Source organism: Eumetopias jubatus, unplaced genomic scaffold (genome assembly GCF_037043125.1).
Source record: "Eumetopias jubatus isolate StellerSeaLion01/CBP00866 unplaced genomic scaffold, mEumJub1_p1.0 scaffold_11, whole genome shotgun sequence".
NCBI classification, from domain to species: domain Eukaryota; kingdom Metazoa; phylum Chordata; class Mammalia; order Carnivora; family Otariidae; genus Eumetopias; species Eumetopias jubatus.
Genome location: NW_028274817.1, coordinates 14795823 through 14821601, shown reverse-complemented (window position 1 = coordinate 14821601; position 25779 = coordinate 14795823). Strand labels below are relative to the sequence as shown.

The 25779-nt window shown below is 43.2% G+C and overlaps 1 protein-coding gene across 7 annotated transcripts in view; it reads left to right on the top strand.

The window, feature by feature from the left end:
- The window catches only part of LOC114202512 (integrator complex subunit 6-like), a 52773-nt gene extending 27115 nt beyond the window's left edge, over nt 1-25658 (top strand). For 3 of the 7 annotated variants that reach the window (XM_028095763.2, XM_028095762.2, XM_028095766.2), the window contains 11 exons: nt 1846-1998; nt 4778-4910; nt 13132-13226; nt 14209-14319; nt 16567-16785; nt 17439-17562; nt 18801-18943; nt 20447-20681; nt 23012-23386; nt 24166-24259; nt 24655-25658. In XM_028095763.2, the coding sequence (XP_027951564.2) occupies nt 1846-1998; nt 4778-4910; nt 13132-13226; nt 14209-14319; nt 16567-16785; nt 17439-17562; nt 18801-18943; nt 20447-20681; nt 23012-23386; nt 24166-24259; nt 24655-24763 (1791 nt within the window). In that variant the 3' untranslated portion in view covers nt 24764-25658. Of the gene's footprint in view, nt 1-1845; nt 1999-4777; nt 4911-13131; nt 13227-14208; nt 14320-16566; nt 16786-17438; nt 17563-18800; nt 18944-20446; nt 20682-23011; nt 23387-24165; nt 24260-24654 lie in introns of those variants that run through there. The other 4 variants (XM_028095765.2, XM_028095767.2, XM_028095764.2 and 1 more) reach the window with 4 other exon arrangements.
- The last annotated feature ends 121 nt before the right edge of the window (nt 25659-25779 follow it).

Genomic DNA, 25779 nt, shown 5'->3' with positions numbered 1-25779 from the left:
CTTTTCATCTTTTTGTTATCCATGGACTTGCGTTCCTTGGCAGTGTACCTTTCGGTGATGGATAATTAAGCAATATTTGAAAAATGATCTCTAAGCGAGGACTTTTCTTTTTGTTCACTGCATTTGGGAGAAGAGGGTTTGATATTGTGGTTGTTCCTAGTACCAGATGAATCAGCTTTTTGGGGGGGAGAGGGGTGTCTGCTAATGAGGGAAAGCATATGGAACCCACTCTCCCTTCATCTTCCTCCCGCAAGCCTCTGCACAAAGGCCAGAGTGAGCCTTCTGGTGTGGGGGGAGGGGCACAAAATGATCACTACGCCTTCAGTTCAGCACCTTCCTGGGTCAGCCAATCTACATTCTGTGTGCGTTTTAGAAATTTCTGACATGAACTGTATTTTCTTCTGGATTACTCTTTCTAGGCTCCTTTTCCCAGGAGATGCCGTGAGAATATAGGACTGAAGAGCCACTTCCGCCCCTGCTGTGGGGGAGGGTATATCTCCTCCGCCTTCCCTCAGGGCTCCAAGGTGACACACTGAGCAGATCTCAGTGCCCAGTTGCTCTTAGCTCCAAACCCCAGAGTGAATGTTTTAGTTACGAATTTATGTCATTATTGCTAGTGACAGGGCTTCACTTGTGTCTTTATGGCGTTTTAAAAATCGGTTTAAATCGAAGAAGCCAGAAATATTTCTCAGGTTTAATTAAAATGAAAATCAGGAGGGGTGCCTGGATGTCCCAGTCAATTTAGCGACTGACTCTTGATTTCAGCTCAGGTCGTGATCTCAGGGTCGTGGGATCGAGCCCCGTGTGGAGCTCCACACAGCGCAGAGTCTGCTAGTCCCTCTCCATCTGCCTCTCCTCCCCATGCTTGCACGCTCTCTCTCCCTCTCTCTCTCTTTCTCAAATAAGTAAAAATATTAAAAAAAGGAAAAACTGGGATGAAAGAAATTCCAGCTAACTCACACCTCACCCCCGTTACCATCCCCTCAGCTTTAAAAGCACATTTGATGGCTGTTTTCCTCAGCTCCTCAAACATCTTGTAGGTGTGTACATCACAAAGGCAAAGGAGTATGTTTTTCCCCTTTATAAGGGAAACGGAGATGTTTTGTCATATTTCTATTAGCCTGAGAGATCTCTCGGCAAGAAGAGGGCACACCACGTCTCACCCTTGTCCCTGGGATTTGTCCTGTCTCCTCATCTCTTCAGCTCTACCAGTCCGCTCTGGTCCCCCAGGCACATAGGCCTTTGCAGCCCGCCCAGAGCATCCTCGGCTCTAACAGTCCTGAGGCAAGCTTGCAGGTGTGAGAAATTTCCACTGGTCCTGGGTGTCGTAACTGGCTCATTTGTGGTACTTGGCCTTGCCCTTTCCATGGCTTTACAGTTTTTCTGCTTGCTTATTAGTGGCTCTAGCCCTGTCATTAGCTCATCTGACAGCTTCATGGATTTCTTCTTCGCTAGCAGCATCTGGACTATCTGTAACCCCATCGTACAAAGGAATGAAGGGCAGGTCATGCTTGGAGGTTGCAAAGTGGATCTGAAAATCAGGGTTCATTCTATGGATCATTAGTGACTTCCTAACCGTATTCAAAGCACCTGTCATCTTTACTTCACTGAAATTGTAGTTATGAGTGTTCTAGTTCACCTTTCCTCCTCCCAATGCCAAGTAGATGGTAGAGCTAAAGAATCCCCGTGCCTTCCCCAGATGGACGCTGTTGGCAATGCCCTCTTTTTCAAAGCACTGGTGTATATCTCAGCGATGGTTTCACAAAACACGGAAGGGGTTGTGGATTTGTCAGAAACGTAAGTTCGCTTTGATAACGGACTGTGTCTTCCCCTCTTGTCTTTTAGCCTCCACGAACATCTCATCCTGTTGTGAGGTTCTCCTGCGTAGATTGTGAGCCAATGGTAATAGACAAACTTCCTTTTGACAAATATGAACTTGAACCTTCACCCTTAACTCAGTACATCCTGGAACGAAAGTCTCCCCATACCTGCTGGCAGGTACTTACCCTTACCTATTGGCCAAATGTCTGTAACCACTCTGGGATCTGGGAATTCTTTGAAGAAGTTTCAAAGGTGGCTTCTGCAGCTGAAGCTTCGTGTGAACTTGACAGATTGGAAGTACAAGATCAATTTTTTTTAACGTTTTTCTTTAAATTCCAGGTAGTTAACGGTACAGTGTAATATTAGTTTCAGGTGTACAAGATATTTTTGACACAAAAAAACCCCATAAGCCCTGAAACCACTTTTTGTGTTACTGTCATGTAGTCAGACGACTTCTCTTCCTGTACAAAGCACATCAGTGTGTGTAACATGGATTTTACTTGGATGCGGCAAATGCACGTTACCGGCTCTTCCAAACATTATACTTCAGCCGGAAGGGCTTGCTGATTTATTAATAGACTCACCTTTGGATATTAGTTTGTAAAAATCCAGACATGGCAGTCACACAGCCCTTTTATTTGGATATAATAAGGAAAGTCCTACGCTGAAAGTATGTTTGTTCTATTTCTAAACGCAGCACCATATAGCAATCAGTAATTGTTAGGTTCTATTTACGCAAGAAACACTTTTAGACTGCCATCTGTTTCATCCTAAAATGTGAGATTATTGCTACTAGTTGTCTTTAAGCTACTTAAATTCTCCAAAGATGCTAAAACTGGGTAGGAGAAAAGAAACACACTTGAAGCAAGAATGTAAAAGTGTAAGAAACAGAACAATCTCATAAATATAATATTGAGTGGAAGACGCCAGCCATCAAAGATCCCATATCCTATGATTCTATTTTATCTACGCTCGAAAAGAGGCAAAGCGGGCTGACTCTGTCAGAAGTCGGGTTGGTAGTTTCTCTTGGGGGTGCAGAGCAGTGACCAGCAAGGGACGTGAAAGGGTTTCTCTCTGGTTGTGTTCTATTTCTTGATTTGGGTGCTGATGACACGTGTGCTTTCACTTTGTGAGCATTCATTGAGCTATATACCTATGACTCATGCACTTCTCTGAATGTATGTTTATGTTAACAATACAATGCCCCGGAAATGTGCTAGGAATGTAGAGATACGGATGATAGAATGTTAGCTCAAAACCATGATAGGAGGTTGACTTCATGGGTTGACACAAATTTTGCACAAGCAAATACAATCACAAATCATACCTATTCCCTAAAAAGAAGCCCTCTTTTCTGTATAGCACATTTCTTGTAGAGCTTCTCCAAAGGCACATAAGACATCCTGCCCTTGCTTCCTGCACCACCCCTCAAATAGGCCATATGCCTATCTCCTGTACCTTATGTGACTTTGGTTTAGTTTGAAGGCAAGGAATTAGTGGGAGTGAAAAGGAATAAGATGAACCAGGAGCCAGGAAATTTGGCTAAATCATAATGGAGTCTGGATTCCAACCCTACGTCTGCCACCAGTAATGTGGTCCTGGGCCAGACACTTACTTTCTCTAGACAAGATGGTCTCTAATGATCCCTTTGAATCCCCTCCCCCCCAATTCTATGAATCTGCAGGTGATAAGGAATTTGGAAAAACTCAGGGGGCTTATGAGAGGGAAGGGAGGGAGGGAGGGAAGAAAGAGAGAAAGGGAGAGAGGAACAAAAAACAGTGTTTCACCTCTCGTGGGCCTCCTAGGCCTGACCCCCAATGGCTGTGTGTAACATTTTTAATCCTTTATGATGATTTCCCCCCTCATCCGTTCTACATACTTAGGAAATAGGGGGAAATCCACTATGTGTTACTACATTTCTTTGTTTCTATTAAGGTTCAAATTATGACATGAAATCTAGTAGATGAGTCCTGTTTTATGGCACCAGCACGACTCATTGTTTTGTGGGGTCACGAAAGACACAGGGAAGATTTATTCTTAGCTATGACTAAATATAGCAAGAGTTTAGTCAACTGGTAGGTGATATGGCTGGTACCAGGAATTAGCAAGGTGAATGGATTCTGTTCACCATCACGGTTTGACTTTTGCCTTCAATGATCCTGCTGAAGGACTTCGGGAAAGGCAAAGGTCTAGGTCCCTAAAAGTATATACCTGTGCCCTAACTTGGGCCAAAGAGGAAACAGGGAACAGAGAGGAAAAAGTGGTACCCAGAGGACATCAGCCCGGCATATCAAGTGTACGGGACCTGACCATATAATATATATTGAATATATATATATTCAATTCGTGATGAATCACGAATCATCAGTGAGGAATAAGATGGTAGTCACATGGAATAAAGATTAATGTTTCGATCGTTACTGAATGTTTGTTCTACCAGCATCATTTAGAAGAGAAAATGCCTTCCAGATTGAACCAAAGCATCTCCTTGCTGCCTCCAAATAATTAGCACCGGTGTCCGGCTCAAAATAGGCCACTCGATATGTATTTACCCGATGAAAAATGCTCCATTTTTCTCAAGTCCCCACTCTGGTCACCACTTGTTCTTTTGAGAAGTCTGTTTGTTTTTCATGGCTGGTATCACTTAGTGGTATTTCAGCCTCGTTTGCCATTATGCTAACCAAGTAAATATTTGGATATTGTTGATGTAGCCCGTGGTCTCCGAATGGTGACCGCATAGTCCGGTTTCAGTTCTTAATATAATGTATAAAGAAATGCAGTCAGAACGTTCTTATTTAGTATGGCCTATTTGGACATGACCCCAGGCTAAGGGCGCTATTGCCATTTTTACATTATAGTTAAGCTGTGCCTTAGATGTCATTCTGGAATGTTGCTGGGAGTTTGGTTTCACATAAAATCCTCATTGTCATAACTGTGTCTAATCTCATGTTCTTAGGTATTTGTTACTAGCAGTGGAAAATACAATGAACTTGGCTATCCATTTGGTTATTTAAAAGCCAGTACGACTTTAACTTGTGTAAACCTCTTTGTGATGCCGTACAACTACCCGGTTTTACTCCCTCTTTTAGGTAAGTAAAGTATATGCCACTTCATCATCTTTAAAATGCAACAGAAATGAAAAATAGGAGAACGGCTAAGCATTTTAAATGTAGTCAAAGAATAATTGATACCGGGATATAGAAAAGGATAAACACCGGTTTGGAAGGATAGAATTTGCACACTGTTTTCTGTTCTGTTCGTTTTGTTACTTTTGTTTTGTTTTGTTTTGTTTTTGTTTTTGTTTTTGTTTTTGTTTTTGCATCAGACCGAAAAGACACTTAGCCTCTGGTGTGGCTCCTGTCGCATTTTAGGCTGCGAGTACCAGTGCTGACGTTCCCCACCACACCCCCGCCCCCCGCCCCCAGTTTCAAGTGACTTGGCTTTTCCGTTGACTAATTTGGGACCAAAAATTCCATTGATCGGGGTTAATGCTCCAAGAATCTGATGGTTTTCTCCAGAAAATAGGGCTTCTTGCGGGGTATTGGCTCCCACTCGTTCCCCCATAAAGGAATCTTAAATGCTCCGGAGGCATCTGTGTTAGGCAAGTTAAGTCGTAGAAGCTGTCGTTTCCATGGTAAAATTCTACAAGGAGCGACTCCAGAAGCTGCTACTGAGATATCACTGAAAATGTGTGTAGAGATTTTTTTTTTCCTCGTTGAAAGAGCCGCATCTGTTTGGAGCAATATAGTCGTACCATGTGGTGTAGGTATCCTTTTAGTTGTAAAGTTGGGATCATTTTTATTTGATGGAGTTTCTTAATTTCTGCAAAAAGTTTCAACCTTTGAGTTTTCATCTAGTCATTAAAAGCGTAAGATTTTTAGTGCTATAGTGTTTGTACTACATGTACTGAAAAAACAATTCTTTCAAATGTTGCAAGTTAAGCAGGTTAAGAATGGGTCATTATAAATGGATTAGCATGATTATTTTGTATATAGTCTACCGACTTTATTTCTTAGTCCACTCTAAAAATGTCCTCTCAAAGGTGATTGTCATTGACATAAAATATAGGTTATGTCTTTGAGATTAATAAGGGTACCAATAGAAAGTACCTATATTTTGTGGATTTGTTTAAATTATTTATAAATTCAAATAAATTTATTAGTTAATGATTTCTTTTCTTAAAAAATGTTTTTACATGGGGATAGCTGACACACAATGTTACATTAGTTTCAGGTGTACAACATAGTGACTGGACAAGTCTATACCTTACGCTGTGCTCCCCGCAAGGGTGGCTGCCCTCTGTCCCCATAACAGCACCGTTGCAATACCATTCGCGACGTTCCCCATGCTGTGCCTTCCATCCCCGTGGCGTGTTCATTCCATAACTGGAAGCCTGTACCTCCCACGCCCCTTCACCCATTTCACCCACCCCTCCCACCCCCCTCCCCTCTGGCAGCCATCAGCTTGTTCTCTGGATTTATAGGTCTGATTATGCTTTCTGTTTGTTTATTCATTTGTTTTGTGTTTTTAGATTCCACATATGAGTGAAATCATATGGTTTTTCTGTTTCTCGGTCCGACCTATTTCACTTAGCATGGTAGCATCCATGTCACAAATGGCACGATCTCACCCTTTGTGACTTCAGTTTTCCCAACTATAAAGTGAAAGATTAGATAATCTCCACTTTGACTGTTAATGGTATTATGTTTCTATTTTTTAAGACGACCTTTTATTTTCAGATAACTGTAGATTCGCATGCAGTTGTAAGGAATAACACTGGTGCAGCCACTGGGGAAGACAGCATAGAGATTCCTCAAAAAGTTAAAAATAGGAAAAAAAAGTTAAAAATAGAACTACCCTATGATCCGGTAATTGCACTACTGGATATTTACCCAAAGACTACAAGAATGCTAATTCAGAGGGATCCATGCACCCTTATGTTTCTGGCAGCATTATTTACAATGGCCAAGATATGGAAGTAGCCCAAGTATCCATGGATAGGTGGATGGATAAAGAAGAGGTGGTGTGTGTACACAATGGGATATTACTCAGCCATCAAAAATGAAACCTTGCCCTTTGCAACTACATGGATAGACCTAGAGAGTATAATGCTAAGCGAAATAAGTCAGAGAAAGGCAAATACCATATGATTTCACACCTATGTGGAATTTAAGAAACAGAACAAATGAGCAAAAGGAAAAAAAGACAGAGAGGCAAACTAAGAAACAGACTCTTAACCATAGAGAACGCACTGCTGGTCACCAGAGGGGAGGAGCAGGCGGATGGGGGAAAGAGGGGATGGGCAGTAAGGAGTCCGCTTGTGATGAACACGGGGTGTGTATGCAAGTGTTGAATCACCACATTCTAATACCTGAAACGAATATAACACTGTATGTTCACTAACTGGAATTAAAATAAAAACTTGAAATTAAAAAAAAAAAAAAGAAATAGGGGCGCCTGGGTGGCTCAGTCGTTAAGCGTCTGCCTTCGGCTCAGGTCGTGATCCCAGAGTCCTGGGATCGAGCCCCGCATCGGGCTCCCTGCTCCACGGGAAGCCTGCTTCTCCCTCTCCCACTCCCCCTGCTTGTGTTCCCTCTCTCGCTGTGTCTCTCTCTGTCAAACAAATAAAATCTTTAAAGAAAGAAAGAAAGAAAGAACGAGAGAGAGGTGACACCAAAAGCACAGGCAACAGAAGCAGAAATAAACACATGGGGCTCCATCAAACTTAAAAACTTTTGTGCAGCTAAGGCCATACTTAGAGTGAAAAAGCAAGCTACGGAACGGGGAAAGATTTTCAAATCTTGGATCTGGTCATTTTGGCGGTGTGTGTGTGTGTGTGTGTGTGTGTGTGTGTGTGTGTGTGTGTGTGTGTGTGTGTCTGTTTTCTGTTATTCAGATTGGGTGATTTCTCCTGTTCTCTTTTCCAGTTTACTGATTATTTCCTCTGTCCCCTCCATTGTGCTTTTGAGCCCATCCGTTGAGCTTTTTATTTTGGTTAGTGTATTTTTCAGTTCTAAGATTTCCATTGGGTTCTTCTTTGTATCTTCTGCTTTTTCCTTTCTCTTTCTTTGATGAGGCTTTCTGTTTTCTCATTTGTGTCACGCCAGTTTATAATTGCTTGTCGAAAGCTTTTTTATGCTGGCTTCTTTTACATCTTTATTGGATATTTTTAAAGTCTCTGTCATTTTGGTGTTGGCATCTCTTGATGGTCTTTTGAATGTGTTGTGAGATCTTTCTCGTTCTTGGTACGATGAAGGATTTTCAGTTGACTCCTGTGCCTTTTCAGCATTATGTTATGAGTCTCGATCTTATTTAAGCCTTCTGGTTCAGCTTCCTCTCTCACTCCTGGCAGAGATTGCAAGGTACTGCCTCGTTAGTGCCAGGAGGGGGTAGAAGTCCAGGTTCCCCACTTGGCCTCCGTTGACATTCAAAGGGAGGGGCTCCTCGTTACTGCTCTGGGGGTGCGGTGGGGGTTCTGGATCCTCACTACTCCTCCGCACGTGGTCTCCATTGCCACCGCAGGGGTTGAGGTGACCTTATTACTGCGGGGCAGTGGAAAAGTTCTATAGAACTATTAGGAGCTGAATTCTAGCATCTCATCTTTGGTCTAAACTCAGCTTGCCTTCCAAATTATTATGTGAAAGTGCCCCTAACCAGGGTAGCTGCTCTCCCAGTAGAAATTGAGATGTACTGCTCTTCGCAATAGTGAGACCCGCCCTCTAAGCCTGGGCTTTGCTGGTCTTGCGGGTAATAGAAGTCAGATGTGGACATGGCATAAAGATTAAGAGGAAGCATCCAGTCCTTCCTTTGTGCACCTGCTGTGCCTGAGTAGCCACGTGATGCCCACTCTTACACTCCCCAGTACTAGGTAAGGTCAACTCCCAGTACTGTCTGCTTGGTCACCCGTCAGTCTGCCTCTTCCCCAAATGCCAAGTTCCCCTTCTCCTCTGTCACAAGAAGTACATGTGCCACATCTGTCCCTGGTCCTCCTTAACCTCTGACACCAAGGATCCAACCCTGCCTAGAGCCATCACCATCCCTCTGCAAACATCCCAAACCAGAAACCCCAGAGGCATCGTTGATCCCTCCCCCTTCCCCCATGCCACGCATCCATTTGAGGGTCAGTCTGTCCTTGACTCAGTTCCCATTCTGCCCCTTGCCTTTAAATATCCATTTCCAGGCTTTTCTGTAACCTGTGTCTTCCCAGGGAGCACAGGGGTTTTCACACCCTTAGAGGCTGGAGGTCCTTGTGCCCCCGAGTCCCAAACTTAGGTTTTGTGTTGAGTTCTGAAATAGACCCTCTCAACATTTCCACCATTACTTCGCTTTCTGGGTTGTGTAGCCCCACGGTGTTAAGAGTGTGGACTGTAGAGCGGCGCCTGGGTGGCTCTGTCAGTTAAGTGTCCAACTCATGATTTCGGCTCAGGTCATGATCTCAGGGTCATGGGATCCAGCCCCGTGTCAGGCTCCTGGCTCAGTGGGGAGTCTGCTTGGGATTCTCTCTCTCCCACTCTCCCTCTGTCCCTTTCCCCTCTCTCAAATAAATAAACAAATAAATCTTAAAAAAGAAGAGTATGGACTGTAGAGCGTAGCTGCCCTCATATGGATCCTGGCTCTGCCGTTTGCTAGCTTTTTGACCTTGGATAAGATACATAGCCTCTCTGTGCCTTACTTACTTCATCTGTGAAATGGGCGTAATAATAGTATGTATTGCAAAGGCATTTAGTTGGGATTAAATGAATTAATGCAGGTAAATTGCAAATAGCAACTGCTCGATAATGCTATTAGCGTTATCATTACTATTGCCATTATTGATATCTATGTTATTTTCATAGCTCTTGAAGGCACTGGTATTCCATATGAAGGACGTTATATAAAGATATAGGACGGTTTTGCAATTTGTTGGGCAGGGCATTTAGTAAAAAGGCAAGTTAAGTCACATACACTTCCTAATGCCCAGAAACATCACTGTATTACTGCATAATATGATAATTGTCCATAAAGGTCACCCTTGGTTTTTTTTTTCTTTATTGATTCAAGATTTCCATCAAAAGTAGTTAACAGAGGTTTAATTATTTAAGCACTAAAACTTACCTGGAATGGATAAGTGAGGCTTAATTGGATCAATGAGCCATCATGAGAATCATGTCAGTAGGGTGGGAACCAGAATATCACAGTTGGCAAGAAGATTATCTCTCAATAAGATCTTTTTTTTTTCTATCGAGCGCCAATAACTACAGAAATTAAGACATTTGTAGCAACTTTTTTCCTCAGCTATACCACATTCAGTTCACCTGTTTTTTTAAGAGCATTTATTTATTTATTTATTTTAGAGAGACAGAGAGTGTGGGGGGAGAGGGAGAGAGAAATCCAAGCAGACTCCCCACTGAGCACTGAGCACTGAGCACAGAGCCCTACATGGGGCTCGATCTCACGACCCTGAGATCATGACCCTGAGATCACAACCTGAGCCAAAACCAAACGTCAGATGCTCAACTGACTGTGCCACCCAGGTGCCCCCGTTTGTTTGTTTGTTTTATTTTATTTTATTTTTTTAAATTTTTTATTGTTATGTTAATCACCATATATTACATAATTTGTTTTGGTGTAGTGTTCCATGATTCATTGTTTGTGCATAACACCCAGTGCTCCATGCAGAATGTGCCCTCCTCAATACCCATCACCAGGCTAACCCATCCCCCCACCCTCCTCCCCTCCAGAAACCTCAGTTTGTTTTTCAGAGTCCATCATCTCTCCTGGTTCGTCTCCCCCTCTGACTTACTCCCCTTCATTCTTCCTCTCCTGCTATCTTCTTCTTTTTCTTTTTTCTTAAAATATGTTGTGTTATTTGTTTCAGAAGTACAGATCTGTGATTCAACAGTCTTTGTTTGTTTGTTTTAATTAAGAGCTGGGATTTGTGTAAAAAATAAAATTCGGTTCCATGTTAAGACCAGTGTTCCAATCAGGAGAACAAAAAGAAACGGAGGCACAAGAAGGCACAGTGGTTTCTCCAAGCTCACTCTGCTAAGTGTGTGGCTGAGCCTGGAACTCAAGCCCACCTCTTCCCCCCCTCCCCAACGTTTTTTGCAGCAGGAAGTGGGGAGAAATGAATGGAAGGGAAAATGTTAGTAGGTTTTGAGGTGTGGGTAGTATCACTCTACTCTCCTACACTCTGATCTCTTTGTCTTTCAAACGTTGACTAGCTGAATGTTTATGACATCTTAGCTGCCCCATCCTAATACAACCTAACGCCGTGGAAATCATTTCCTGCCCCGCGGAGAATGTGACTCAAGCGGCCTTACCCCAGTAGCTCTCTACCCTTAATCTAGACTATGGAACATTCCCTTTCTTCCTCCCCCGTTTCAAAAACTCCGACAAGAAATAATTAGACTAAATTAGACTAATTGGTGGAATCATTGCAATCGGCATTGTTTGAAATTCTAAGACTATTCTTGACTCTCATTATCTAATCTATTTATATCTAAATGTCTCCCCAGTCTTGTGGTATTTTCAATTTGTCAGTTTCCAAAAAATCTGCTTAATTCCCAACAGACTCCACATAAAGACCCAAGTATAACAGCATATTTCCACCGTCTCTCGTTCCTTTCTGTCAAGATATGAATGGTCTTTAAAGGACCTGCATGTTACAATGAGCCAGAAATCTCTTCAGATCTGTTTTTCTTTGTTCTTTCTACCCTGCACCAAAAGAACAAAAGACCCACATTTGATGACTTTGTAAATTCATTTAAATTAGTTTCGGCAGGGGTGAATAATTTATTATAGCAGTAAAAGGAAGAAAATGTGTAGTTGCTTTTCTTAACTAAAGTAATTCAGCATTTCAAAGAATAGGCCTATTTGTAGAGAAATTATGCATATGGCATAGGGATGCTTTTGTCCTTGGAAGTAAAGCATTTGGATTGTTTTGGATAAGAGCCAATGAAACCTGAAGAAACAAAATAGAAGATGAATTTAAAATATCTCGGGCATTTGTATTAAGTGTGGCAGGTTCCCGTTGATGTCTGGTGATACCAACTTTGAATTAATATATAAAAAATATTTTTTCATACCCTCGGAAGGAAATAATGACTTGGTTTGGCAATTTTCCTGTAGTGTCTATACGCGTTTAGGTTCTGAAAACAATTAAATTTAAGTTTGAAGAAGGTAGAGGGGCTGTCCGCTTATTTAAGGACAGACAGTATCTTTAGGGGTGTTAACGCACATGGTATTCAAGAAACGTATTTAGTTGTACAGAGTTGCGAACTTCAACCTGACATCTCCCTAGCTTATACGAGTGCCATGACCTGATTGTTAACTAATATTTGACAGACCCAACGTTTGGCTCAAAATGCCTGACACTGAAATGGAGGAAACGGAAGAGGGCAGGGAATGGGACTAAACAAAGTATCGGCTGATGAAGGCGAATCCAAAGCATAATTTAGAGCTCGCTGTCATCGCCTGGAAGTTAGAGGCTTCGCTTTTGTTCTCATATACTTTGTAAAGTCTCTTCGCAACACCCTCCATTTATTTATGTATTAATTATTGACATATAATTGACATATAACGTTAGTTTCCCGTGCGCAATGTTAATGAGTCGGCATTTGTACATGTTGTGAAAAGAACACCGCGAACACTAGTTCACATCCGTCACGACGCGTGATCACAAATTTCTTGCGATGAGAAATGTTAAGATCTACCGTCTTAGCAGCTTGCAAATATGCAATACAGTATCATTAACTAGAGTCACCATGCCGTACATGACATCCCCCAGGACTTAATTTATTTTGTACCTGGAAGTTTGTACCATTTGATCACTTTCAGCCATTTTGCCTACCCCCTATGCCCCCGCCCTGCCTCTGGCTGCCACTGATCTGTTCTCTGTCTCTGTGATTCTCGGGTTTTGTCCTTGTTGTTGCCTTAACACCCTCCATTCAAATGAAAGAAATATTCCATCGACCAGTGACCATGGAGTCCCCCTCAGGTGAAAATTAGTACAGTCATGTTACCAATATGTAACGGGTCAGAAAGATACTTCACGTGTGGATCGGAGTCAGGGCTTAAATATTACATTTTATGTAGCTTCACAGATGGCAGAGGAATATCTAACCTGAGAATTGTTTTTTCTAGAAAAATACTCCATATAATTTTGGTAAATAGTACCAAAAAAGACAATCAGATCAATGAGAGGTTCATCTAATGTAATTGAAAGTTGAGCTGTCTAGGAAATGATATAACAGACACGGGTTGCTTGATTTAGATCTTGGAATTTAGGACTGGAATCACGTAATACTTTGTTTGGTTTTTCTCTTACAGATGACTTGTTTAAAGTTCACAAGCTTAAGCCAAATCTGAAGTGGCGACAGGCTTTTGACAGCTACTTAAAAACTCTGCCTCCGTACTACTTATTAGTATGTATTTATGTGTATATATGCATTAGCTGTATCAATGATGATTCTTGTCACCAGAAATGTCAGTGAACCAAACACTGGACCCTTGAAATAAGCTCGATATTTTTATTGCTAAATATTTGTGTCGCCACTGTCTTCTCAAATTATGTGTAAGAGAATTGTTTATTTTATTGCCTTTAACTGCCATGGTTATTTTTTAAAACAACACGTCTATCTATGTTTCTCTTATTAAAGTAACCTTATGAAAGTGGAATTTGGGGATTTAAGAAAAATAGGTCTGGACTCATGTATGATACCAACTTCCCTTTTTAACTCTAGAAATTTTCAATATGGGGTTTCCCTCTGAAAAACAACTCTGAAGGCCATATACTGACGTACTGCCTGGTAAATGTGTCCAAGACACAGCACGAAGCAGGGGCACTGGTTGGGGGAGGGGAATCCAAAAAGAACAAAAAGCTACTTGGCCTCCTTTGGGTTTCTGCAATTTGGGGGAAAACAGTCATGATGATTTTGAACTGGTCGTATAATCGAAATCAAGATGATCGAAATCATTTCAGAGGCAGATGTGGCAAACTTTCGGCCAAGTTTCTAGAGGTGAAAAGGCAGAATCTTAAAGGGTACCAATGGTGTCACTGGGAGGAGAAATTGGGGTGTGTTAGTATTTACCATGGCAGGAACGGGGTGCACGATAAAATGCAATATGAAATGATTTTATGATTTGGGAATTAAGCCTGAAAGCAATTTACCTGTTTGAATTTGCTGTTTCTTGCTCTTCTTCTCCCACTCTCTTCTGATTTTGTTACTTTCTGCTCCTTACTCCTCTGCTATATTCATTGCCACTTTTTAATGTTCCATGTTTGGTTTTATGTGCAGCACCTTGACTTCTAAGAAATGAATCATGTCCCTTTGCCCCTTATAACTGAACTTTGAGTATTTTAAGATTTATTCTATTCTTACTGTTGTGTATTTTGTTTCCTTATAGCCATTAAAGAAAGCACTAAGGATGATGGGAGCTCCAAATCTGATATCAGATAATTTAGATTGTGGACTTAGTTACAGTGTTATCTCTTACCTTAAAAAACTCAGCCAACAGGTAGTATTGGTAAAAACAAACAAACAAAAATCCTTTGCCCTCAGAAGTGCATTTCCTTATTCTTTAGTGTAATTGTAATTTTTCAAATTAAATGTGTATCTATTTCTCCACTTTATGGATTAGTAATAATGTGATTCTCTATGGCTTCTAGCTTCACCATTAAACTGCAGTTAAGGGTCTGTCAGTGTCATTGGATGCTGTGCCATTTCTCCTTTTGCTCGCCAGTTTGTGCTACCCCACAAGCTGGTTGATATCTTGTGGCCTAAGAGGGGCAGAGGCTTAGTAAAATTATCTCATGGGTCACATTTTGTCTGTCCTCAACCTAGTTTCTCCTCAAGTCACACTGGGCTAGAGCACCCCCCCCCCTTTTTTTAGGTCAGCACGCGGAGGCATGGTGTGGTGGTTCAACGTCTTGCCTGACATTCGTGTTTAGGCAATACATATCCAGATGCCTTTTCTTGGAGACGGGGAGATGAGACCAGTGTTCCTCATTGCTGGAGGGTGATAGGCCCCAAGGGGACCTGAAGAGTGGAGTTCAACCTCCTCTCCTCTTGCCCTCCATCTGTTCCTTTAGACCCCCACCTCATTTACCATTATTCACCTTGTCCCTTGCCTGCCCCTCTATTAGTACCTCATCCTCCACTCACCCCTACTTATCATACTTCTCACCTCTACCTAGCCCATTCTTGCAGGATGGAAATATTTGAGAGCTACTGAGTTAGAGCTTTACTGCCATACAAATGTGTTATGTTATATGACCAATTGATGCAGCCTTTTTACTTTCTTCTTCTGCACAAGGGTATTCCCAGGTAGGGAGCAGTACTAGCATTTGCAGTGGCCGTCAGGCTTTAAGTCAGATATGTTTGGAAGTTGGGATTGTAGGATACAGATAGGAGTAAGCCAAAGAGTGTCAGATGTCACTAAAGAACCAAAATGACTCCACAGTTGGGGACGCTGACACACCTTGCGAGGACCTGGCACAGACAGAAGGATGGTCTGGGGCTTACCAGCTCCTACCTGACCAGCGCGCTCATAGATGCAAAAGAAAGTAAAGGCAAACCTAGATTTCTGGTCTACCGACTGTCCCCACGACCCCCTTTCCTCTAATAGATTTTTGTTGTTAATGTTTTGTTTTGGTTATTTATTGATTGATTGACCTGTTGATTTATATATATTTTTTATTTGATGTCTACCTTAGGCCTTTAAGGCTGTGTCAGCAGGGTATGGCCACACGGAAGAATAGTGAGCCGAGTTGAAACTCATGCAAGTTCTGGGACCTTCTGGGACATGTTGTTTGTGTAGTTTTTCAAATGAGATTTCAGAACCATTTCTGGAAACAGGCCCTTCATTTGCTCTTCTCCCTTATTTCATGACTTAATTTTTTTGCAAAAGATAATAAATGTACTTAATTCCAATCATAGTGAGAATTAGCGAATATCTCCGACCTAATCATAAGAAACTCAAAATTCTTTTGGGCTTACTGGGCATTGGTGGGATTCCTTCTTTTAGAGAAAAAGAAAAGATTATTACTAATTTATAATCACTCCAATTACTAATTTAATTACTAATTTAATAGCTATGTCGCCAGTGTTCCTTGAACCATCTCAGATGTATGTAAATCACAAAATGTGCCCAGTACACTGTCAAGCAATATTTATCAATGTGGTTTAGCAGTGTCTAGTAAGAGGATTTTTTTTTTTTGTAAGTTAGCTAGTAACTTACTGAGTACACATTACATATTATTTACGTGGTAATGTTTGTTAAATTAAGCATTACTTTTTGGGGGGTGGTCCGATATTAGAAATAAACAATATAATTTTTTCCAGATGTAATGCCAATCTATGTAATCTGAATTTTAGCACTAGTTTACGTTTGTAAACACAGAGTCTTAAACCTTTATGTCTGGGTCTGAAATAAATATGTTGACTTAGATAGATTCTACAGCAACAAAATGCGATTTTATATAAATGTCTATGAATGGAAGTCTTAGTCACAGTTTCCATTCTCTCCATGATTCAATCATAATTTTGACACTAGACGAGAGAAAAACAATGTAGTAAGTCGTTTACCTTTCTAGGCCCCCTCCCTGTTTGCTGTGCACAGGGAAATGTTTAATTATCAGTTTTTCTATGATTTACAATTGAAAAATTGTTCTGTGGGGTTCTTAAAGTATTACCTTTCTTAAGTAGTGAAAACAACCGTGATAATGTAGATCTTTTCTTAACATACTATGTACTTTCATTTTAGACCAAACTAGAGTCAGAACGAATACTAGCATCCGTGGGGAAGAAACCTCCCCAGGAAATTGGAATCAAAGTGAAAAACCATTCTGGAGGTGGCGTGTCCTTGACGCACAGTAAAAATTTTAGAAAACTATTGAAAGAAATCATAGGGGAAAGTGCACCAAGACTGACAGAATTGAATACCAAAGAATTTGCTGGCTTCCAGTTAGGGCTCTTAAACAAGGTAAACTGTGACATAAATTGTTTGTGTTTGTTTGAACTCGTCTGATAGGTTTATGTCATATTACTTTAATTGTGAAATGATTACGATCCTGTTTTGGACTTCATGGTTAGCCATATGGACCAGTCTAGGAATTGTCCTGCCCGCAGACGCCGATATGGAATTAAATGTACAAGATGTGTTCGGCGGGGAGGGGGTGGGTAATGTCTGGGAAGGCTAAAGTGGAGAGAGGACAGGAGTGGACAGGGAGAGCCTGCGGGCCATACTGCTCCTCTCGCACCTGTGACAGCAGGGGACAACGAAGACGACCGGGTTTGAGGACTCTCGGGCAGCAGAGCATCTGTGAGAGAGTCTTGGCCAGCCCCGCCGGGACCCCTGGCCCCACGATTTCCCAGAGAGGAGGTCCACGTTGGGCAGAATGGGCCGGGCCAGCTGACGTACTTGGAAAAGGATATTCCCAGTGCTCTGAATACTTTGTGGGCATATTGGAATTCAGAAAAAGGCCATCGAAGGCAAACCGGCCACTGGCCAATTTCTACTCCAGTTAGTTATATTGACTGTCGTTCTCTTTACTGAGATTTTAAGAGAGTAAGAATGACACTTTCGATGTCGAAAGCCCCAGGAGTGACTGAAATTATTTCTTCCCTTTTGAATAGGATTTGAAACCTCAGACATATAGGAATGCTTATGATATTCCACGTAGAGGTCTTTTAGACCAGTTAACCAGAATGAGATCCAATTTGCTGAAGACACACAAGTTTATCGTGGGACAGGATGAAGGTAAATGAACAAAGCAGTACTTCTTGTTGATTAGGAGAACGGCAAGCCTGACTTCCGTGAAGGTGCTTACTGCATAATTGGTAGGTTATTTTGTCATATTTCAAGGCTTAGAATGCCCATTTTTGCTTAATCCCTACAGTCCCCAGCACAAGTTGCTTGTCCTCAGGTTTTAGGGGAGGTGTGCATTAATCGGCATATATCCTGCACTACCCATGCATGCTTCCTTCAGCTTTTGTAAGCCTCAAAACAGTCCCATGAGAGAGATACTGCCTTTTATGCCCATTTTATGGACGTGGAAACCGAGAGTGAGCAGTTTTTTCTTTTTTTGAAGTTTTTGTTTTAATTCCAGTCTAGTTCACATACAGTGTAATATTAGTTTCAGGTGTACAATTCAACACTTCCGTACAAAGACCGGGAGCTCATCACAAGTGCCCTCCCTCCCTGTCCTCTGTTTCACCCATTCCTCCCACCCCCTCTGCTCTGGTAACCATCAGTTTGTTCTCTCTATGGTTAAGAATCTGTTTCTCTCTCTCTCTCTCTCTCTCTCTCTCTCTCTCGCATTTTAATAGCTAGTCCAGGTTCTGGGAGTTGGAAAGTGGCAGGACCTAGGTCTGTCAGATTTCGGAAATTGCACAACCGCCTGCCATGATGAATTCAATCCAGAATTCCTCATTTACGCCTGATAGTGTCTAGGATAATTGGTGATGGTGTACAATTCCCCTTTACTCACTTTTGTTCATTTTAAAATGGGTCATTTGTCTGTTAAAATGAGCAAATCCTAGCTTGGCCCATCTCCTAAAATTATACACCAAGTTTTGTGGCAAGGAGGAAGCTTCTCTAAGGAAGAGAGCCTGTCGATTTAATCACATTCTCCCAAGAACATAAGGCCTACTAACCAAGGTTCTCCAGATGATAAGAGAGAACCATGGAGCCTAGGCTCTTTGAAATGCAGAACAAACATGGTGCCCCAAGGTGGGTGGTGGCGTACCAGATGTCAGCCCATTTTCAAACCTGGTTGGAAGCAGAAGGGAGTTGTGGTTGACCTCGTGATCTGAGCTTGTAGGCAGTAGTGATGGTACCCTGAGTTAATGAGTGGGATGAAGAGAGATGCCTTTGGATCTTAGAATTCAAGATTTTATGCCAAGGCCACATTGCTAAAGCCAACTGTGATCATGTCCTCCCAAAAGGGTGGCACACTGCAGCTGTAGACGATGTGTTTTTCTCCCTATGATTTACAGATTCCCTTCATAGTGTTCCAGTCGCACAAATGGGTAACTATCAGGAATATCTAAAGACATTGGCTTCTCCTCTTCGAGAGATTGATCCCGATCAACCAAAAAGACTGCATACTTTCGGCAATCCGTTCAAACAAGATAAGAAGGTAAGATGCTGACTTCCGGGGCTGCCTACGTGGTGATATCCTTGCTTATAATTCCTTTCTTCTGGGCACGATGAATATAAATCAGAGCTCCCTCTGTTTGTTTTAAAGATGAAATAGACTCTAGGGCTCTTTGTGAATGGAAAGGGGGAGTGTCCTGATGCACAGATGTGTTGCTTGAAGAAAATAGTAGGCCTTGATTGAGTACCAAGTAGGAGCTGGTGTTTTAAATGATCACATTTAATGCTTGCAGTGCAGATGAGTGTTCCCATCTGCCCTTTCATAAGAGATCAAGGCTCACAGTGGTCAAGTGGCATGCCCTGAATAACACGGCTGATAAGAGCCAGGATTTGAACCCACATCTTTCCAGCTCCAGAGTCTGTATCCATTCCCATGTCTACACACTAATTCCTCTAATATTGAGATCACCATTTATTTCCTGTTTCCATGACTCAGATCTCTAATGCTCTATCTAGACCGTGACGAAGTGTTCCTCTTGAAATAGGAAGTACTAGGTGATGTTGCTTTATTTGGACTGTCCTACTAGAGATCTAAATGTGGCGTGTGTGTGTGTGTGTGAGAGAGAGAGAGAGAGAGAGATGCTGACTTGACCATTTAAGGATGAGGACCCATAGGGATTATATCTGCACACACGGAGAAGACAATTGGTATTAAGGTGCAGACCACACAATAATCTCTCTCGTAACAAAACAAGACTGGAAGGTATCCCACTTCACCCCCATCCTCAGTTAATTGGGGTTTTTCTTAGTCTTTCTGTGCCTTGGTCTCCTCACAGCGCTGGGGCTCTTTGTTACACTTAACTAATAGAGCCCTGTGGAGTATTGAGTGAGTGCGTGTAATACTGTTTCGAACATGACCTGATATATAGTAATGCGCAGTGAATGTGTTTTCACCTTTCTGTACTGCTTTGCTTTGGAAAGTGCCTTGGAAATGTCATTTATTATGATTTTATGAAAATACTTTCATATTCTTGGGTTATCCTTGGATGACAACAGCTTTTAGCTACCCTTCTACACTTATCCTTTACCCCCCAGAGTGAGAATGCCCCCACAGTGGACATATTTGAATCTCTGTGAGGTTGCTGTCGGGGGAATGACATTTTCTTTTTTTTTTTCCATCAGCCTGCTGTCCACCATCTACATGCAGCATTCTGTACGGTGATAATCAATATTTCCTAATGATGCGTTTAAAGCGCAAAAGCACACAAAAGGGAATTGTTGGTTCAGCATGGTTTGTCCTTCCTCAGAAAGGTCACTGTGGGTTTATTCCCACTTCGGTTCATGTGAGTTGCTCATTCCTCAAGCTTTCTGGGTAACCATGATTGCACCATGTCTGACCTTGGCGACCTGTTCTACTGGACCAGAGTGGCGCCATCTGAGCGAGGAGTCGGTGTGGGGCATGGCAAATCTCGGGCCCGTGAGCAGGGCCTGTGTTGGTGGTGGTTTGCATGATCTTTATTGGAACACGTTCGTTGATGTCTTCTAGGGAATGATGATTGATGAAGCAGATGAGTTCGTAGCAGGGCCACAAAACAAAGTGAAGCGTCCCGGAGAAGCCAGCAGTCCTCTGTCACCTAAGAGAAGGCGGAGTATGTCCCTGCTGTTGGCGAAACCACAAACACCACCTACTGTAACTAACCACGTGGGCGGCAAGGGACCACCCTCAGCCTCGTGGTTACCATCTTATCCAAACCTCATAAAACCCACCCTTGTCCGTACAGGTATAGAGTAGTGGTTGTGATTTCCTTATGGCTCCTAGACGACTAAGACACTAAGCAACTTTAGTTTCCTTTGTACTCATTTCTTTTGTATTCACCTTTTGGTCGTTAAAGTAAACCCTTATTAAATCATCCATGGGGTAGGTGCAAAGGTGCCCCATGGGACGCGGAGGCCCTGCTTGTGGAGGTAGGAGCATGTTGCTGCATGAGTCAGAGCGAGGAAGCAGGTTCCCGGAGCAGCAGGAGCGAACGGGCTCAAGAAGAGCATGGCTGGGTCTGCGCTGGCCTCTGTGGCCTCATCTCCTCCGCCTGCTCTCGCCCAGTGCGGTCCGGCTCCGCCTCTCCCCTCCGCTGCCACGGGAGTCGTCAGGGTCCCCCCATGTCTGCCGCATGTTGCCATTGCTCCTTCGTGTCATTTGACGCAGTTGTTCACTCCCTCCTCTGCGGAAGCAGTCACCACGAGCCCTGGTTTTCTTTGCCCTTTTATGGCAACCCCTCTTCATCCTCTTTTTGTGGTTTCTCCCCTTCTCTCCCACCTGTAAATAGTGTAGGGACCCAAAGTTCCATCCTGGCCCCTCTCCCCTCCCTAGGTGACCCCGTGCAGTCTTGGGCTTTCCAGGAGATGCACATGTCAACAACTCGGGTATTTACCCCTCTCGACTACAACTTGCTCCAAACGCCAGAATTAAATTTATCGATGGACATGGTATCTCCACTGAGGTGTCCGATGGGCAGACAAAACTCATTCGGTTTCACGTGGTTCATTGGAAAGCCTCACCTCCACTCTCTCCAAAACAGCTCTCCCCGCAGCCGTCCCCAGTGCATGACGCTTACTCTTAGGTGACACCACCCGTTAGCATGAGGTCAGTGAGCCAGATCGGGAAGAGCAGGGCCTGATCCACTCTCAGGAGCAGTTGGGCATGGGCCCCTGCCCAGCCCTGGCACTATTATTTCCGCAGGGTTTCAGGTGAAAACCCTTGGAGTCACCATGATTTCTTTTAATTCTCTCACTTCCATCCCTTAGCAAGTCCAGGCAACCTGACACCCAATAGAACTCCTGTATCACCCCCTTTGTCTCCATCCCTCTAGTCTGTGCTGCCACCATCTGTCCCCAAGCTACTACAGCAGCTTCTCATCTGATTTCCCTGCTTCCCATTCTTGGCCCTGTCTAACCCATTCACTGTGCTGTGGCCAGAGTGGCCATGGCCACACAGAAACCAGATCGTGCCATGTCCATCTTGAAACCCGTCCTCAACTCCCCCGAGCACGTAGAACAGAGTCTGAGCTCCCGATGCTGGTCTCCAGGCCCGGCACCCCCTGACCCTCTCATCGTTTCCTACATGCGCCCTCACCGTGTCCTTCTTGCTCTCTCTGCCTCTGTCCTTGGCTCCACAGCCCCGGTTAGTCCCCTCCTGGGGCCCTGCACGGCCCTCCCGGCAGCTGGACCTCCTCCTCTGCGTGTGCACAGGCCACCTCCGTCTCCTGTTCCTGGCTCTGCCCAGGGCTCACCTCCTCAGGGGGCCCTGCCCGACCACGCCTCACGGAGGCTTCCCCTCCTGCTCTCGCTCACATCCCTGCTGACTTCCTTCCTTCCTAACACAAAGTCATACTGTTTCATTCCCTGTGCTCCTTGTCTCATTTGCACTTACTGTCTGCCTTCTCCGTGAGGATGTACGTTCCGTAACGGTAGGGATTGTTGCCGTCTGTCTCATTCCCTGCTGATCCCCCGGCTTTGGCTCGGTGCCTTGCCCAGAAGAGGCTGAGCATATGAAGTACAGGGATCAGACTTGGGAGTAAAAGGAAACCCACTTCTTTGTCACAGAAGGAATGATGAGAATCATATACAGACAAAGATTTTTGGTGATGGAGTCCATATAGAGCCTTGAGACCTAATGGCCACCTGTGTTTCCTCAGAACTTTTGAGGTAGAGAGGAGGGAGGTTGAAGGGGGCCCACGTGGTGTGGTGCCAAGCTCAGTGAAGCATGGTGTTTTATATGTCAATGACAGGAGTCATGACATCAAGTGAGACTTGCTGCTTTTCAGCTTGTAAAACACAGGCAGCCGCTAAATATGGACGCCAGGGATCCGAGAATGCTTATTCGTTGTACTGTCTGACTTGGTTTCCATATGTATTCAGAGCGCCATGAAGAGAAGAAAGTGGTTTTGTAGTATTATCTTCCTGAGCTCAATTGGAGGGGTCTCAGACTCCATCTGTACATCTTCTTGCTCTCTGAAACAAAGAATTTCCTCAGAACTGAGGAGCACCGTGATCTACCTGTGGGGTGGATAGAATGCACCTACCTCACAGCTCAACTTCTTAATTTGGTTTCCAGACGTTACTGTCATTCCTGAGGTCCATGAGGAGAAGATGGAAAATGGTCAGATCCCACCTGATGGCTTCTTGTCAAAATCTGCCCCACCAGAGCTTATGAATATGGCAGGAGATGGTATTCCACACAACCAATTGGATTCTCTGTCTGATGACTTCGCTAGTCTAAGGAAAGATGGCCTGATTCACAAACCTGGGACTAACGCACTTACAGGAGGAAGCAAAAACGGCAGTGTCTCTGTAGAGGATCGAAAAGTCTCAGTAACGTCGGCTTTGGGAACTGTACCGAACACTTTGCAAGTAACTCCTGCCATGGCGCAAGGAATCAATGCGGATATAAAACATCAGTTAATGAAGGAAGTTCGGAAATTTGGACGGAGTAAGTAGTGAAAGAACACACGTTAGTAATATGACGGAAGGTCCTCATTCTCTGATTCAGGAAATGATTCATGCTATCTCTTGAGGTACATTTTTGGGAAGTATTGGGTTTTCACATCACTTAAAGTGATTCCTCTTGCTTTAACTAAAAGGACCCGATACGGAAGTCAGAATCCTGAAATTATTTTCACTGGGCTAAAAGGAAGGCGCTAGCAGGTGTGTTCCTTCTGGAGACTCTGGGGAGAATCTGTCTCCTTGCCCTTTCCAGCTTCCACCGGCTGCCTGCACTCCTTAGCTCCTGGCCCCTTCCTCCGTCTCCGAGCCGATCACGTTGGTACCTTCTCTCCTGCCTAGCCTCTTCTTCCGTCCTTACATCTTTTCTTTCTGACGCCAACTTTACGACCTCCCTCTTATTCGGGTGTTTGTGACTACGCTCATGCATAAACCTGAATACTCTCCCCATCTCAAGATCCTTAACTTAATCACATCTGCAAAGTCAAGTCCCTTCTGCCATATACGATAACGTATTCGTGGGTTCTGGGAATTAGGGCGCAGACAACTTTGGGGGTCGTGACTCAACCTACCCCATCTGTGCAGTGTTTACGAGAGTTTCCTTAGTAGCTAATTGGCAGATATTTTGATTTGAACGGTTAAAGTACAAATTATATCTAACTTTCCGCCCGTGAAGAATGACTCCCAAGGATGTGTAAAGATTGAATTTTATTTCCCACTCGTGTTTTTTTTAAAAGAGTGAAGCTGTTTTCTTTTTTATATCTTCAGAGTATGAAAGGATTTTCATTTTGCTTGAAGAAGTGCAAGGGCCTCTTGCAGTCAAGAAACAATTTGTTGAATTTACCATCAAGGAAGCCGCAAGGTGGGTGTAAAGAGGAGACCTTCTTCCTTTTTTTTTTTTGGAAGCAGTAGGGCCCAATGCAGGACAGGGGGAGGAATGAGCTCCGCTTTGCTTTTCTCCAACTCTGGCCCTCACTCAGAGTGAAGGCTGTCTCCAGAGGCATTTAGATTGATAGTATCTGAGTCCAACTCATTCAACCCACTCTATGGAATCCTGTGGACTCAGCACAGTCTGAGGTGGGCTTGGGCCCTCCCTCAGTTGGCACTGTTAGCATCTGCTCAGCCCCGTCTTTACATGAGGATGCATTTTCGATTCCCACGGAGATCACCAGCCCAACTTTGTCCCCTGCACGGTGCCTTGCACATTGGAAGTGCTTTTAGTATCTTTCGGTTAATAAAATTTCTCTTTGTTTTTAGGTTTAAAAGACGAGTCTTAATCCAGTACCTTGAGAAGGTCCTAGAAAAAATAGACTCCCACCACCACCTCAACAATGTTAATCACATCAACAGCAGATCATTGTGTTAATGCAAAGACCAAGGAGAAAAAAGGGCAAGTTCTCCGTGCTGTAGGATGGAACAGGATATTGTTAAAACTTCCTAGAATGTTTTAGCCAAGGGAATTGCCTTCCTGAGGCTAAGAAAAAGCCATGGAGCTTTTTTTTTTTTTTTTTTTTTTTTTTAAATGAGTCTCTGGAAGTAAAAGGCTGGCTTTTGCCCTAAGAGTTTGTCCCTTGAAAGTATTAGTTTGTTGTTTCGTTGTTTCTTTTCCCAGTTGAGGAAGGTGATGTTAGTAACATCAGCAGGTTCAATTCAGTAAACACTGTCACCCCTACTAGATGTGATAAGGGTTTCCGCCGTGGAACTTTGTTGTTCTGGGCATTTCCAGAGTGACTAGGGGCCCCCTGTAACTGGAGCACTGCTCAGTGCCTTTACCAAGTCCTCCAGAAAGAATAGGTGTTCAGAAGCCAATTGGTCATCTTGTGCGTACCGAACAAAGTTTTCAACAATTCATAGTTGTGCCTTTTAAACCATGCAATATTCAGGACAGTTTGAATCAAAGAGTAAGAAAGCTGCTATTCGGGTAACTTATTTCTCTGTGGGAGGGGGCAGGGAGAGTCACAAACGATCTACCTCCAACTCTCTTCTATTTTGTCTAGAGACATTACTAAGTGCACCTGAGACTACCCCAGCCCTGACATTTGTTCTTGCATGTGACACCAGAAAGTCTTCAGGTGGACTTGGACATTCTGTGCTTTGGAAGCACTAAAAGAAAAAAATCATGTATATATTTCATTTAATGTTTATACAAAGGTTTATATGGAGCAGTATTGTGATGTCTGTATTCATTTGCAAAAATTTAAGTGTACCAAGAGATTTTGAGTTTGCGTATATGAAATAAATCATTTTATGGATTTTCACAAGTTTGGTAATGCTAGAGAAATTTCTAGTTTTTTTTTTTAAAGATTTTATTTATTTATTTAAAAGAGAGAGAGCACAAGCGGGGGGAGGGGCAGAGGGAGATGCATTCTCCCCACTGAGCAG